Here is a 16,748-nt window from a genome sequence, read left to right as displayed (position 1 = left end):
CTTTAACCCACTGAGCCACCCAGGCACCCCAATAAGAGACTCTTAATCTCAGGAAACAAACTGAGGGTGGCTGGAGGGGAGGGAGTGGGGGGGAATACGGTGGCTGGTGGATGGACAGTGGGAGGGTAAGTGCTATAGTGAGTGCTGTGAATTGTGTAAGACTGATGAATCACAGACCTGTACCCTGAAACAAATAATATGTTAATGATAAAAAAATAAAAAATAATGTTCTTAAGTGTATAAAGTAGGTATGGTTACAAAGGACCACTGAAATATAGTTTCCACAATATTAAAGAAACAAATTTATAATATAGTCATATTTGTTTTAGTGCATTAAATAAGAGTATTCACTGGCAGGCCTAATAACTGCTGAAATATTAAAGTAATGATGAGTGTGAAGGATATTCTCAGCTACCTGTACAACATTATCGTATGTGCCTCCTCAGTGACAAAGTCATAGGTATTGTTCTTACCATTGTGGTGCATTGCCTGCGTTTATAATTGAAAAAAAAAAACAAACTAATTTTCAGTTAGAGGTTAATGAAAATAAAGATGTATTTTTTTCTACCCAAGTGCATACCTCCTGGATTTTACCCATAGGAGGTAGGAAGGGGTGTTCATGAACCCCACGGTAAGAACTCCTTAAAATATTCACTATAGTAACTTTGGGGTCATAATTTCCTTAAATAGGGCCTCTGCAATTGTATCAGCTTTAGGCCCTATAAAATAAAAAAATAAAAATTGTTTATTTCCTTAAATAGGGCCTCTGCAATTGTGTCAGATTTAGGCCCTATAAAACCTGGATCTTTCTTCAAAATACACTCAGGCAATGATCACTTGGCCCATCTTCACAGTGAGCAGGGCCTGGGTGGGGAGAATGGGAGGGGGTAAGCTGCTGTCATCTTCCACCTGTCACTTTCCACCCATGGGCAGAGGGCTCGGCCCTGGGCCTGGTCCATTGGATACTCAGCCCTCACGCTTTCACCACCTTGGACCCTGCATGTCACTGGTCTGTCACCCCTCCCACAGCTTCCCCTTTCCCCATGTGGTCCCCTCCCCCTGTGATGTCATCTCCACCACCCCTCTCCCTCACACGGCCCACACACACTCCTGGTTTCCTGCCTGCTCTTCCCCTGGATCCCCACATGGCTTACACTCATTTCTCCACGTCTCCACTGCCCTGTCAGAAAGGAAGGTCTTTCCTAACCAGCCATTTAACTGCATAACTGAGGAACCCTGCTGGAAGCATTATCCCCTCCTGACGGGTTACACATTTACCTGCTGCTACACCCCCTCCGCGAGCCCATTAGAGTGGCAGTTCCATGAAAACAGGGACATGTTTTTTTTCCCCCCAATTTTAGTGTCTAGAATGCTCTCCAGTGGGCACTTCATAAATTCTTGCTGAATAAGTTAGAAAACAAGAACTCCGATCAGAAAGGACGATGGGCTTAAAATCTAACAAGAGTGTGGACATGAAGTGAAATTTTGTCTGGAAAGATGAAAGGCCAGGAAAAGGCCTGACATTCACATTTCTGCAAAGTGGATGCTCTCCCCCCAGTCTCTGACTTTTGAAATAAGAGTAAAAGGCCCCAAGGACCCTTTGCTGGCCCACGGGTGCTTGCCCCTAGGAGGGGCACATTTCGAGACCTTTATGCGTAAAGAACCATCATAATGCTGATATGTAAAGGTGTTTACCTGTCTGCTTTTGGTGCAGCGCCACGTCTTCTGGAAACATTCAGTGGCCATGGACACTCCTTTGGAGTGACTAGTGGTTTGGACCCCCGCAGCTCATCCTAGGGAAACAATCAGAGAGCGCTGCTGAGAAGCACACCCGCGGCCCCAGAGAGGAGGACAGACGTGAGTGCCGCAGCGCCCCAGCCGGACACCCAGGACCCGCGCCCCCGCCCCCGGCTTCTGTCGCGGCCGGTGCGTCGCGCGGCCGCCCTCGCCGCCCCGGGACCCCGGCCCGTGCCACCTCTGCCCGCCGCGGAGAGCGCAGGGACCGGCTGCGGTAGCAGGTGCCCGGCGGGATCGGGCTTTTCCCGGGAGCTGAGACGGCTCGGCGCCAGGCTCGCCTAGTCTTGGAAGGCCAGGAGCGCGAGGCCGCCGGCGACGGGGACGGGGACGGGGACGCGGCAGGAGTCCCGGGGGATCGCCGCACGCTCCGCGCGGTGGCTTTTAACCAGAGGCGCCTCCATCTCTCCAGCCTCTCCCCATCTGCCTCCTCCTTGCAGAATGCACTCGAACTGCCCGAATACAACAAACCCCAGCATCTCAGCGGCACGACCCATCTCCTCCTCCCCCCCAGTCCCGTATTCTGGGCACTGTGACGAGAAGCCGCATTTCCTGATGACACAGCGCGGGGCAAGGCGGTTGCAGCGACTGGGGGAGCCGGGCGGCGGCTCGCCTTAGCTCGGGGGAGTGAAGGCGAAGCACAGCACCCAGCGGGCTCGCAGCACCCTTGAAGGGCCTTGCCTCTGGCCTCTCGGGGCCACCGCGGGTGGGCGGTGTCGCCTGGAGGGGGCGCCGGCTGCGCGGCTGGGACTGCGCGCGGTGAAGTGTCCGCGTGCCCGCCTGGGGAGCGGTCCAGGGAAGGAAACAGCGGGTCAGAACCCAGGAGGAGTATCTTTTTGCTCTGGTGACCTTTCCCTCGGAACCAGGACTAAGCAGACATCCGTTGAGGCTCATTGCTTAGCAACATCAAGGGTTAATAAAAATGCAGAATAAAAGGCAGGTGGTACAAAAGTACGTGGATTCCGCTGCATCTCATCACTGAAATGCTTGATGGCTAAGTGCGGGGGAGCGGGGAGAGGTAGCTTTGCTTCTAATAGGTTTCTGCAGAAAGACACCAAACATTCCCTTGGGAGTGAATGGAAATGATGCCGCAGGTACATTAAGTTCAGTCTAATTCTGTTATTAATTCATGCGGCAAGCATTCTAAGGTGGCCAAAATGGTTAGCATGAGTTTTTTTTTTTTTTTTTTAAGGCTTTATTTATTTATTTGACAGAGATAACAAGTAGGCAGAGAGGCAGGCAGAGGTGCGGGGGGTGGGGGGGCGTAGAGGGGGTGGCGGAACCAGGCTCCCCACCAAGCCAGAGAGCCCAAGATCCTGGGATCATGACCTGAGCCAAAGGCAGAGGCCTTAACCCACTGAGCCACCCAGGCGGCCCAGCATGAGGTTTTATGAGTTTATTCTTTCTGAAGAGAGTAAGTACCATTGTGCAAAGTTCATGTGCATCACCATGGAATTCGGTTTATAGAAAGCTCTTCATACTCACATCTACTATCACCCTTTCATTTCTTTGTGACTATTTTGCCTCCTCTATTCCTGCCTTTTCCTGCTTAATCCAAAGAAAGGCAAAGGCAGGTGAAATGATGGCATAGTGGGGGTGCAGAGTGAGAAGGTAAGCAAACCGATAGTTAGTATCTGAAATCTTGCCCCAGGGTCTTCTGGAACCCACAGAAATTAAAATACAAGAGCCAGGGAGTCAGTCATTGTTGTTCTAGCTCTCCAGAAAAATTTAACAAACTTTGCAAGCGCTTCTCCAAGTCTTGTCAGGAGAATTAGACTGGGTGGGGAGACAGCTATGATTTTATCAAAATTTGTACAACCAATAACCATCACCCATTAGTTGTACCACTAAGGTACATGAGGGAAAGAATGAAAAATATCGGAGACAGGTTTAAAAAAGGTATGTAGGTGGGGCGCCTGGGTGGCTCAGTGGGTTAAAGCCTCTGCTTTCGGCTCAGGTCATGATCCCAGGGTCCTGGGAACGAGCCCCACATCGGGCTCTCTGCTCAGCAGGGAGCCTGCTTCCACTTCTCTCTCTGCCTGCCTCTCTGCCTACTTGTGATCTCTGTCTGTCAAATAAATAAATAAAATATTAAAAAAAAAGGTACGTAGGTAAAATTTTTATTTTTGGAAACCACACTGCCCAGCTGCTGCAACCAAAGTATATGTACAGAAAAGGGACTTCACTAAATTAAACTCCTATATAGCCAATGTACTTAAAGGGCCCAGTAATGTTTGGGTGGTGTAATTCCTTAGAAAACCACCAGAGGGCGCTCAAGTTTTGCTTCCTACAAAACTCCAAGTTGTAGTTCAAAAGACTCAGTAAGACAGCCCAACTGTTTCAACATCGCCTTCGTGGAAAGTGATGTTGGATGCAGGGCTGGTAACTCTAGGTCCACTGGTGTGAACTGGAACTGGGCTAAGGCCCTCTGCTGGATTAGAAAGTCTTGGACCTTGTTTTCTGTTGTGGTTTGCTGCTGAGGGAGAGGAAGTCGCTTCCCTCTCTATCAACCTGTCCACCTCCAAGGGGTCTTAAGTGATGGTGATCAACAGTAGTCCCTGGAAAAGTGTAATTACAGGCTAATGAATAGGTAGGTATGAATGGCAGGAGACTGTACGTCCGCAAAAGAGTGACCTCAGCTCTGCATAATCAAAAGAACTTTGTCATATGTTCTCAAAGTTGAAAGTTCTGAATAAGTACTGGGATTCCTTTTATTTTCAAATACCTCTCTGAATCTCCTTAGTCTTGTTTACTGTGACTCACTGTATTAAATATTTATTGCTGTGTTACAAATAACACCCAAACATAGTGCTTTAAAACAACAATACACACTTATTACCTTGCAGCTTCTATAGGTTAAGAATTGGGGTGTGACTCAGCTAGGTAGTTTAAGCTTGGGGCCTCTTTCATGAAGTTGTCCAATGTTGGGTTGCTGGGTCTGCAATCACCTGAGTCTGGCTGGGCTGGAGGAGCCACTTCTAAGAAGCTCATTCGTGGTAGGAAGCCCCAATTCCTCATCCTATGGCTCATCATAGGGCTGTTTGGGTATCCCCATGACAGGGGGCTGGTTTTCCCCAGAGTCAGAGATCCAACAGACAAAATGTAGAAACCTCGATATCTTTTATGACCTAGCTTTGGAATTCATACTCCATCATTCCCTCAACATCCTAATGGTTACATAGGTTACACAGGCCAACCATATTGAATGTGGGAGGGGACAGACTACCTAAGGGTGGGAATATCAGGAGGTACAGATCAGGGCCACCTGGGTGGCTCAGTGGGTTAAAGGCTCTGTCTTCGGCTCAGGTCACGATCCCAGGATCCTGTGATCTCTGTCAAATAAATAAATAAAATCTTAAAAAAAAAAAAAAAAAAAAGGAGGTACAGATCATCCAAGATTCCCTTGGAGGGTGTCTATCACTTGACTTGTTTTCAGGATGCACATTGGAGGGGAACGTGGGTGGCTGTGTCAGTTAAGCATTTGCCTTCAGCTCAGGTCATGATCTTAGGGTCCTGGGATAGAGTCCCTGCTCCTCCTCCTCCTTTTTTTTTTAGTTTGTGATTTCTATGAGTTCTTAACATTTTTTTTCTTTTTTTTTATTATTTATTTTCAGCATAACAGTATTCATTATTTTTGCACCACACCCAGTGCTCCATGCAATCATGCCCTCTATAATACCCACCACCTGGTACCCTGACCTCCCACCCCCCGCCCTTTCAAAACCCTCAGATTGTTTTTCAGAGTCCATAGTCTCTCATGATTCACCTCCCCTTCCAATTTCCCTCAACTCTCTTCTCCTCTCTAACTCCCCTTGTCCTCCATGCTATTTGTTATGCTCCACTTGCTCTGCCCCCACCTCCTGCTCATGCTATTTCTCAAATAAATAAGAATCTTAAAAAAAAAAAAAAAGCACATTTAAATATCATTTCAAATGTATATTTTACCTTGTTTAATGTTACTGAAAATGTATACTTGAACCACTTCTTAATTGTATACCAGAAAATTTATTTTCCTGTGAGTACAAAGGCCTCCCTCTTCCACAGGTCAGAAAACAGTTTCTGAAGAGGTGTGTGCTGGGGATGTGTGTGTCCTGTCTTTAACAATATATGCACGATGCCTCACAATTATAAAAACTGGGGCACCTGGGTTGCTCAGTGGGTTAAAGCCTCTGCCTTCGGCTCAGGTCATGATCCCAGGGTCCTGGGATTGAGCCCCGCATCGGGCTCTCTGCTCAGCGGGGAGCCTGCTTCCCTTCCTCTCTCTCTGCCTGCCTCTCTGCCTACTTGTGATCTCTGTCAAATAAATTAAAAAAAAAAATTATAAAAACTGATGTGTTAGGGAGAAGTTTTGCACTTTCTGGCTGGCACGTTCTCATTTCTTTCTGCATTCAGACTTTCTAGCAAATGAGACATTATACTAATATAATTCAAGTCATTCAGGGAGTTATTGGATCACTTTGCTTCATGATTAACAATCCCAAGATTTTTTTTGGTATGACCTGACACTAGCCATTCCTGAATGGTACCTAGAATCATTCTTATATTCTTTCCACCACCCCCCAAATAAGGGCTCTAAAGCAGAGAGGTTGTAAGCAACCTCAGAGTTGGAGAATGGCTGAGGACTTACAGTTTCAACTCACAGTGACCCTGGATGCCATTAAAAAGTTAAGAGGAGAATGACTCATGCAGCAGAGAGCTACCATTTCTGTCAAAAGCAGAGACTGTGCCTGGGCATCAGGTAGGTAGCTGTGGCACTGATTGTCACATGATACAGATGCTGCGACAGTTCCTACAGAGGGTCTCTTGGCTTCAGAAACATAGTTGTGTGCAATGTCTTTTGCAATGACCTGTAGGGGGAAAGAGCCTGAAAAGGTCATCTAAGAGCTTTTATGTGTGTCAAGAAAGTCAAGCTTTTAAAAAAGCTCCAGGGAATCCAGTTGCTTCTTCTGCAGACAAAGAATAGGGCTGAGTGGGGCCCCTGGGTGGCTCAGTTGGTTAAGCAACTGCCTTCGACTCAGATCATGGTCCCAGAGTCCTGGGATCAAGCCCCACATCAAGTGGAAAACCTACGTCTCCGTGTCCATCTGCCTGCCACTCCTCCTGCTCGTGCTCTCTCTCTGTCAAATAAATAAATAAAATCTTAAAGAAAAAAAAAAAAAAAAGAATAGGGTTGAATAAAAGCTAAAAGCAAAGGACCTTTTCAATACTAAGTCCCTACAGTTTCTATACAGAGCCCTGCTGGCTCAGTCAGTAGAGCATGTGACTCTTCATCTCTGGGCTGTAGGTTCAAGCCCCCATGCTGGGTGTTGAGTTTACTTAAAAAAAGAAGAAAAAAGACTAGTAACAAAGGTCCTTCTGTGGGGGTTAGGAGGAAGCCTTTGTACCCATTTTACTGGATCTTCTAGGACAGTTTATCATAATGGTTTGGAGCATATGGCTTTTGGAGTTAGAGAGACCTGAGTTTAAATTCTCCTGTCACTTTTCATTGGCTGTGTGACCTGGGGCACTTTATTTAATCTCTTTAATGAATTGTTTCAATTCATTCCTATGGAATACAGGGATAATTGTATTTACCTTCCTGGGTACTTGTGAGATGACCGATCGATTGGTCAATTGATCTCAAACATAACATGACATTACATAGGATTTTTCTCTTTAAAAAAACTGAATAGACTCTGGGGAAAAATTAGGGCAGTGACAATATGTGATGTCCCAAATTTAGGTCCTCCACATGGTGGCATTTCAGGATCCCAGAACCGTGGCCAGGTTCCCACCTGCTCACCACAAAGCAAAGTCTGTTGGTTGACAAGCGCTGGCCACACATAAAGCTCCTAATCAAACATGCAATTCCCTTATTTAAAAAATTCTAACAAACAGACACGAATCATCGAGAAAGCCTTCAGCACAAAAGAGAGCTAATTCACAATAAACAGAAACCAGGAAAAATTCAGGGGACAGAGGAGAACAAACAGTACCCCCTAATCAATATCCTTAGAGAAGAGAAATTCACAAAGGTAGAGCATCCATAAATGATGCCATGAAATAAAAAAAAGATCAAAGACCGGAGCTTTTGGAGATGGAATCATTTTTTTTTAATTTTTTTATTTTTTATAAACATATTTTTATCCCCAGGGGTACAGGTCTGTGAATCACCAGGTTTACACACTTCACAGCACTCACCAAAGCACATACCCTCCCCAATGTGAGATGGAATCATTTTAATTAAAAATCTTCTTAATTGGGGGTGCCTGGCTGGCTCAGTTGGTAGAGCATGTGACTCTTGATCTCGGGGTTTTGAATTCAAGCCCTGTCTTGGACCTAGAGCTTATTTAACAAGAAAATGTTTAAATGTTCTTAATTGAAGGATGGGAAAATAAATATGGGGCCATTTTTCAGAATAAAGTTTATTATAGGGCAAAATGAAAAATTGGAAGAAAAGATTAGACACTTAAAGAATCAATCTAGGAACCAACCTCTGATGGATAGTAACTCAAAAAGAACAGAGAAAAAGGAGGAGAGGAAATCTTGAAAGAAATATAACAAATAATTTCCCTGGGATGAAGGGGTATCCTCAGACTGAATGTAATATGGAGTGTTAAGCCCCGGAAATGTAAAAAGCTAGGACACTTCCGGTATTTTCACAATTACATATCAGATATGATGACGCGTCCTAGCATGGGTCACACTTCGAAGAATGTCAGAACACTGAAGAAAAATGAAAAGCTCCAATAAAGAAAAATATTAATATTAGTCCCAGGAAGTATATACCAGGAATTCTTCAAAGCACTGTTCTCGTAAATCATTGAATCATTAACAATGATTGGTGAGTAGGTGTTATCATCATTCCTACTTCACAGACAAGGAAACTGAAGTCACAGAACCAGCAAATGGCAACAGAGCCGGCTTGGAAACTCAGGCAGTCTGTGAAGAGAGCTTATACACAGTGCCTTTCAACACTTCACCCACAGGGAAGGGGGTGCAGAATTCTCCAGCAATACTGGATGTTAAAATAAAATGGCTCAATGCCTCAGTATCTCTGAAGAAGATTATTTCGCCCTGGAATTCTATCCCCAGCCAAATTATCAATGAATTATGAGGGAGAAAAAAAGATCTTTTCAGGCATTTCAGATGGAGAACACTATTTCCTATATATCTTTTCTTAGGAAGTTATTTGAGGGTGCCTGGGTGGCTCAGTTGGTTAAGTGTATGCCTTGGGCTCAGGTCATGGTCTGGGGTCCTGGGATCGAGTCCTACATCAGGCTCCCTCTTAGCTGGGAGTCTGCTTCTCCCTCTCCCTCTACCCTTCCCCCCTGCTCATGCTCTCTTTCTCTCAAATAAACTCATAAAATCTTAAAAAAAAAAAAAAAAAGGAAGTTATTTGAGGATGTAATCCTCAAAAAGAAAGGAGAAAACAAAAACAAAACAGAGTAGTAAGAGAACTCCCAGAATGACAGACTTGTAATCCAGTTTAAAACAAGATGACTGAAGTTTCCATAGGGGAAAGAGGAACTCTTATAAAATTGCTAGCATTATTGAGAACTTGAGTGTATGTATAGAGAGCTATGGGCAGCTGTCAAATGTAGGTATGCCTAGATAAATATATAAATTATGGTATGGTTAGAGAAAGAAACAGAGAGGAAGAAAAAAGGTAAATTTAAATAGGAGGGACACCTGGCTGGCTTAGTCAGTAGAGTGTGTGACTCTCTCTTTTTTTTTTTTTTTTTAAGATTTTATATATTTATTTGACACAGGGAGAGAGGGAACACAAGCATGGGGAGTGGGACAGGGAAAAGCAAGCTCCCTATTGAGCAAGAAGCCTGGATCCTGGGACCCAAGGGCTCGATCCCAGGACCCTAGGATCATGACCTGAGCCAAAGGTAGATGCTTAATGACTGAGCCACCCAGGCACCGAGTGTGGGGTTCTTGATCTTGGGGTTGTGAATTTGAGCCCCATGATGGGTGTGGAGACTACTTAAAGATTTTTTAAAATCTTTAAAAACAAACTCACTCCAGGAAAACAAAAAGCTCTCGAAGAAAGTCATAGTCTAGATGAAAAGAGACTGGAAAGGAGGAGGTAGACATGGCATAGGCACTGTTTGTTTTTCATCCTAAGTCCTCTGTGCTGTTTGACATGTTAGCCACAGACCTGGGGCTTTGATGTCAATATTTATCTCTATATGTAGGTATGATCTTTGTAAGGAGTTCAGCGTTCATAGTTGAGTGGGCTGAAATAGGAAGAGGCCTATTTCTTCATGCAGGAATTGATTCTACAGCAAGATTCTGAAGCAAAACAGAAATAGGCAACCAAGACTAGGAAGACTTTGAGCACATTTACACTCTGAGAAGAAAACTTACAAAGTGGAAATCTGAGCTTCAATCATTAGAAATAAACCTGTTCAGGTATCAGGAAAAAAAAAATCTTTAAAGGCAGAGAAAGTTCTCTGCATGTGTATTTGAAACAAAGGTGGGCGCACAGGGGGTCAAAGGGCTGGAGATCCCTCTTGTTTATGGAAACCTGGCTCTTCATGAGTTTTCATGGATTTGCACACTGCATACACACCACCTCCCGAAGTGGGAATGGGACCAGGGTGGACTTCAGGTCTGGACACACCGAGACTGCCACGGCTGGCCCTCATAGAGAGGCTGGCCGCTCCCTCAAGGCTGGGGCCCCCTAACCAGATGGGGTCGCACAGAGCACAGGGATCTGTGGGCAAGGATGCTCAGGGCAGCTCTGTGTATAAAGTAAAGCAGAAGAACACAAAACCCAAGCCCGGAACACCCTGTATGTATGTTAGTAGTGGAACATTTCTGTAAAATTATGGTACATCCATATCCTAAGTCCTATGAAGCTGGTAAAGGGAGGAGCCTGGGCTGGATCCATTGATGCCCTTAACAAGCATGTACCGAGTGTCTCTTGTGTGCCAAGCACTGTGCTAGATAGAGAGTCAGACACTAATTCCAAATCCAACTGGGCGGCAGGAGCAGCAGACACACGACCACCACACAGGGCACACCACTCCCCATCAGCTCCCCGCCACCTGCACCCCCACTGACAAGTCAGGCCAGGCCGTCTGAGCTTCCCGAGCAGTTCCCACCACACACTCCCTCCCAAGGGTCCGGGGGCCTTACCAGCACCCCCGCATCCCTGCGTGGTTGCTGTAGCACCTTTCTCGAAAGAAGAAACTCAAAATTTATCAGCAAGAAGGATTCTCACAAGTCCCCTTAAAGCCCGCTTGCTGCAGAGCAACACCGCTGGGCACGGGGCTCCTAAAGCTTGGAGAAAAAGCTTGGAGACTGGAGAAAGACGACAAAAGGGACACGATAATCATCAACGAGGTCTGCAGGTGTTGTAAAGTCAGTAGTCGGACAGAGTCAGTCTCAGAATGTGGAGTTCTCCGGGGCAGGAGCTTAGTTCCTTATCTGATTGATAAGCCTTCAATAAATTAGAACATCGTGGAATGAGAGCTCGAGAAATGGGCCTCCAGGCCACAGCATCACACCGGTGCACTCTTAGTCCTTATATTTGGGTCCACCAGGCAGATCCATTCCTTTTTTTTTGGCTTCAGCCAGGTTGAGTTTCTGTCATTTGCAACTCCGAGGACCCTCAGGCATCAAATAACATTTGCGTCTTATTTTACAGATTATAGTGTTTTACATTGACGATAAACAATGCAAGGCAGGCGTTTTGGTCTCACCCTCTGTCAGGAAGAAGAAATGAAAATGCAAAGAAACAGAGGTTGTCCCCAGACAAGCTGACGCCTGAGCCCATGTTCCTGCCGCAGAGCGTCTGCCCCTTCCTATCAGACTCCCTTCCTCCGCCGGGGGAGCTTCAAGTCACCCCAAAGTCTGAGAATGGGTGTGGTTCACGTTGTTGAGACACGATATGTGGAAGAAGTGTGATTAGTAGGAGGTAGTTTTTGGCAATCATTCATTTGAATACTTCCATTGTCTGATTTATTTAGGTCCTAATTTCTTTCAAATTCTAGACAATGGGGCCTGAAGAAATTTTGCCAGACCTTGGACTTCCCTTCATGCAAGTGGTCCAAAGACTTCACGTTGGCTTTGGACCACTTGCATGGTCCATGGTGGCTAACTTCTCAGCTCAGTGCATCCTTCCCTTCCTCCTCTCCTTTCTCCTTCCCTGCTCTGAGGAAGGGACAGGCTCTTCAACCACTACCAAGTAAGTCTCTCTGCAGCCAAGCGAGGGGACAGGAGAACTGGCTCACATCGCTGCAGGTTTGCCAGAGCTTCCAAATTTCCTTTGTTGGGTCCTCGACAAAAACGCTTAAAAGGACAGCCCCCCAGGCGGACCCCACCACTCACTCTCAACTATTTAATGCTACTTCTCAGCAGCGCAAGCTCTGAGGTCAGCCCCAGTGTTTCTAGCCAGAATGCTAGAATTGCTATTCAGTCCAATTTCAATTGACTTGGCAAGGGAGCCTTCATGAGCTGTGGCACCCCACCCTCTCGAAGCCCAAAAGGAGAGCGTATGTGGGTGTCGTCTCCACTCCGGTAAATGACAGGGTTGTGAGCTCATGTTATCTGAGGATGGAAGGCCACAAATAGTTGTTTTCAAAATAAGGTTTATTCATTGAAGAAATCTAGGACAAGTTCTATCAAGATGGCTCAAGGTCCAATAAACTAACTGTTGTACCGAAAGAAAAATGTGGCGACTCCTGTTCCCTGACAAGGTAAGGGTCTTGAACTGGTTCAGAGAGGTCTATGTCTTGTGGGTCAGGAAAGCTAATTAAGGCACAAACCCGGTCGGAACTCTGAGGTTCCCACACCTTCTACTTTACACCACTGAGTGGTGTCTGTCTTCCGGGGAGCGGCCATGGAGAGGCATTTTCTCCAACAGTTCTGAGCGCTCTTACCTCCTTGGCTGTAGGAGGCAGACCTCTCAGGGCAAGGAGATCAGGAGTAGACACTGGAAGAGAAGAAACTGAGGGACTTAAAATCCAAAGGGACTGGGCTGACGTTGTGCAGGGCAAGTTTATGCACACTGGGGTGACAAGTGCTTGCTTCCTCCTCTCATTGTTTACACCAGGACATGCACCCCAAGGACTGGAACCTCATCAGGAAAACCAGCAGGAGGCGGGGGATCTAGAGCTGGCTGGCTGGGCAAGGGGAGGACAGCACTGCTTGCCTGCTCTGGGACCCTGGGGGGGGGAGAGACCTGGTCTTGGGTCTGATCCTACAGTCCTAAAACAATTCAAGGGCTCTAGGGCCAGCCAATATTTACCTTTGTTTTTGCCCAAACTGGAGTTACTATTTGGTCTGCTTGATAAAAACAACTGCCATTATTCAATACTGGTTTTCCTGTCCTCAGCTTTTCATCCCTGTTAACAGCTTTTGGCCCTCTCCCGTGAAAGAGTTAGCGAGGAAAGACGAGAAATGCAGGCTGCTTTTCTCCTTCAGTGACCGCAGCTCTGGAAACACCATCAACAAGAAACGTTTATTGAACATGTACTATGTGGTAGACGCTGAGCCACTTCACGAACGCTTCTCACCTAACCTTTCAGTGCCTGTTGGGAAACCATATCCTCATCTTTCAGGCTTCGGGGGATGGCAGGGAGGCCTCACGAGGTGTCTGGTCCCACTGTCAGCGTGGACTCCTTCTCGGGTTCTGAGGGTGGGCTGTGGGGCGTGATGCATGATGGGTAGATACCACTGTGTGCCAGGAAAAGCTTGGAACCTTCCTACACGCTGTTCCCAGCCAGGGAAACACCACCACCCTCTTTCACTATTTTTGCGGGTAAAAATTCTGACAAGTGCCATTGTTTCCAGACCTGGTTGGTCGTCAGAAATACCTTGGAGCTTCAGAGGCGCCTGGATGGCTCGGTGGATTAAGCACTTGACTCTTGATTTCAGCTCAGATCATGGTCCTGAGATCGAGCCCTGCATCAGTCTCCCTGCTAAGCAAGCCTGCTTCTCCCTCTCCCTGCCGCTCCCCCTGCTTATACTCTCTATCACATAAATAGTATCTTGAAAAAAAAAGAACTTGGAGCTTTATAAAAATATAGAGCTAGGTCTCCCTTCCAAGGGATATGTTGCAGTTCTCCCAGGTAGCTTCCAGCAATCTGTATTTTACCATGCTCCCCACCCACACAATCTCCTTGACTCTGATGACTAGGTAGGTTTGAGAATCCTGGGGCTGAAGAGAGGTTGGGGCATTGGGATTGAGTGAATGCTGGCCCCAGCTCAGCCACTATTAGGCTGTGGAGTGTGAATGTTTACTTTTCTTTTTTTTAAAAAAAGATTTTATTTATTTATTTGACACAGAGAGATCACAGGTAGGCAGAGAGGCAGGCCGAGAGAGAGGAGGAAGCAGGCTCCCTGCAGAGCAGAGAGCCCGATGCTGGGATCCATCCCAGGAACCTGGGATCATGGGACCTGAGCCGAAGGCAGAGGCTTTAACCCACTGAGCCACGCAGGCACCCCGAACGTCTACTTTTCTGTGCCTTGATTTCTGTCTGTAGAATGGGGATGGCATTGAGATGTGCTCACTAGCAACGTGGACATACGAGCATCACCTCAACCTTCTCAGAACTAGAGATCAAACCTTCCTAAATTGTGGCTGATACCATGTGTAAAATGGTAAATTCATGTTGTTCTCTCTGCAGTGTGGGTCCTTTCCCTTTATTACACACCCAGTAGAGGAGACCTTGGCAAAGCAGGGTTTGGGTATAAGGATGCTGTTTTTTCCTTCTATAGGTTCAGTATTCTATCTTTCCATAGGAATCCTAGGAATTTTAGAACTGGAAGGGATTTTTCCTCCTGATTTTCACCATTACCTTGAACTCCCTTGGTGGGGCTTTTCCCTGGTGCTCTATTTCAGTTGTGGAACTCAAGGCACAGAATCTTACAAAAATAAAATGAGGGGCGTCTGGGTGGCTCGGTCAGTGAAGCATCTGCCTTCAGCTCAGGTCGTGATCCGGGGGTCCTGGCACCAAGCCCCATGTTGGGCTCCCTGCTCAGTGGGGAGTCTGCTTCTCCCTCTCCCTCTGCCCTTTCCCCTCCTCCCCAGTTCATGCTTGCTGTCTCTTGTGCTCTAATAAATAAATAAAATCTTAAAAAAAAGTAACAATGAAATGATGACCGCTGGGTTCTTAGAGTCTCAAATGTGCATTGGTAAGGAACTGACCCCGTGGAGGATGCTATGGTTGCTTTCTGGAGTGCTCAGCTAAACATCAGCCCTTCCATTGGAACCCTCTGTCCCTGCAACAATGGCTGATGGCTGCCATTCGTGCTTCTCCCCACTGATCAGATTAGGGATGGATGCCTGACCAAAAGGCAGCCATCAGGTTTTTCTGGGATATCTGGAGACAGGACCCAGAATTAGAGTCAGTCAGCTGTGAGAGAAGCTGAGGTGGAAAGTCATGTCAAACTGATGCCAGAGGTGGCACTGTGTTAAGACAGACCAAACCCATGCTGAAGGGGACCGTGACCTTGAGAAGCCAGGGAAGCCAACCTGCAGACAACAGGAGGGAGTAGATGCACAGAGGCAGGCCATCAGCAAGGACCATGTGGCCTCTGAGAGAGGAAGGGAAGAAGGGCCAGTCCCTGGGAGGGCTGTCCTTTCTGCCTTTGAGCAGATGTAAGTGGCCTTCACCTTGTTATCACCAAAAGAGCCTTTAGTAGGAGGTAGCTGGGTAAGAACCAGGTGACAGGCTAGGATTTCTGGGGGCAGGCAAGTGTGTGTGTAGAAGCAGGTGGGCCTGCAGCAGGGGGCAGGTGATGCTGGGGAGCCACCGAGTGAATGGTCTTCCCCCAGAACACACACGCCTGTCTAGTGCCTGTTAGCCTCTCCACAGCGGGATGCTTACAAGTACAACTCAGCGTGTGTGTTGTAGCTGGGTCTGTGCCAGGTACAGAAGCTGCAAGTGATAAGAGATAAGAGTAAAGCAAACCCCTCTCCAGTCTTAAGATATGGGGAGAACAGTCATGACTGGCCAGGCCCATGACTTAGAGTCATAGAATCTTAAAACCAGAAAGGATATTACAGTTCATCCTTGCCAACCTCTCATCTAGTACAGACACTCTCTTGTCTGCTGACCAGCCTCTCTGCAGCCACCAACAAATTTCTCCACCCCAAATTACTGGTGACAGCAACTGCCTAGAGAGACCTGGCAAAAGGAAGTACTAGGTGTGATGGAGAATGTGGAACCAAGTTGTCACATGCTGACTCGGACCTTTCTAACATACATGATGCCCTTGCGAGTTGACATACTCCATTTTTTTCACGAGGAAATCAACCAACCTGGCCCAACTGAGGGCTTATTTATTTATTAAGTAATCTCTACCCCCAACATGGGGCTTGAAATCACCCCGAGATCAAGAGCAGCCGGGCACCCCAACTGATGGTGTTCTGTTTTTTAAAAAATTTTTTATTTATTTGACACAGAGAGAGAGACAGCGAGACAGGGAACACAAGCAGGGGGAGTAGGAGAGGGAGAAGCAGGCTTCCTGCACCCCTGTTTTGTTTTAATGTGATCTGAAATAATCCCATTTTCCTTTTTTGTCTTTTCTCGGTTGACTACTTGGTATCCATCTGCAACTGCACGCAACTTGACATCCAGAGGCTAATGTCCTTTCATTTCAGCACACTGAGCCTGCAGAGTAGGGTTTGTGGGCTTACAGGTGAGTCTCTGTGTAGGTGGTTAGCAGAACGTGGTCTCAGCAATGACTGGTGCGTTAAGGTTTCATTTGACAATGCTGTCTGAAGGTGATTAAGAATTTTATTTTCGAATAGGATATAAAGGCTTGGTGAATAATGACTCCCTAACTCCAGAAGCTACCACTGAAGGTCCATTTGCCCGAGTTCAGTGCAAGGCTGGCCTGCACCCAGCACAGCACACAGCAGGGGAAGGGCACACTTACTCTCCTCTCCAAGACTCTTCATCCAAGGGCAGGAGACTTGACACAAGCAATGTTGTGGGGCCAAGAACATTAGC

The 16,748-nt window shown here is 46.7% G+C and overlaps 1 protein-coding gene across 1 annotated transcript; it reads right to left on the bottom strand.

Annotated features, from left to right (window-relative positions):
* Window positions 1-1,660: 1,660 nt before the first annotated feature.
* LOC131813615 (histone H1.11R-like) lies at window positions 1,661-15,320 on the bottom strand. The gene is made up of 5 exons (XM_059143985.1): window positions 15,266-15,320; window positions 12,669-12,721; window positions 6,495-6,641; window positions 1,976-2,662; window positions 1,661-1,793 (listed from the first exon to the last, which is right to left on the bottom strand). Exons 1-5 carry the CDS (start codon window positions 15,318-15,320, stop codon window positions 1,692-1,694), a joined length of 1,044 nt encoding a protein of 347 aa, XP_058999968.1. The 3' UTR covers window positions 1,661-1,691.
* Window positions 15,321-16,748: the final 1,428 nt, after the last annotated feature.

This window comes from Mustela lutreola, chromosome 13, assembly GCF_030435805.1.
Source record: "Mustela lutreola isolate mMusLut2 chromosome 13, mMusLut2.pri, whole genome shotgun sequence".
Taxonomy (NCBI): domain Eukaryota; kingdom Metazoa; phylum Chordata; class Mammalia; order Carnivora; family Mustelidae; genus Mustela; species Mustela lutreola.
Note: the sequence above shows the minus strand (reverse complement) of the source record. Positions and strands in the feature narration are given on the sequence as shown.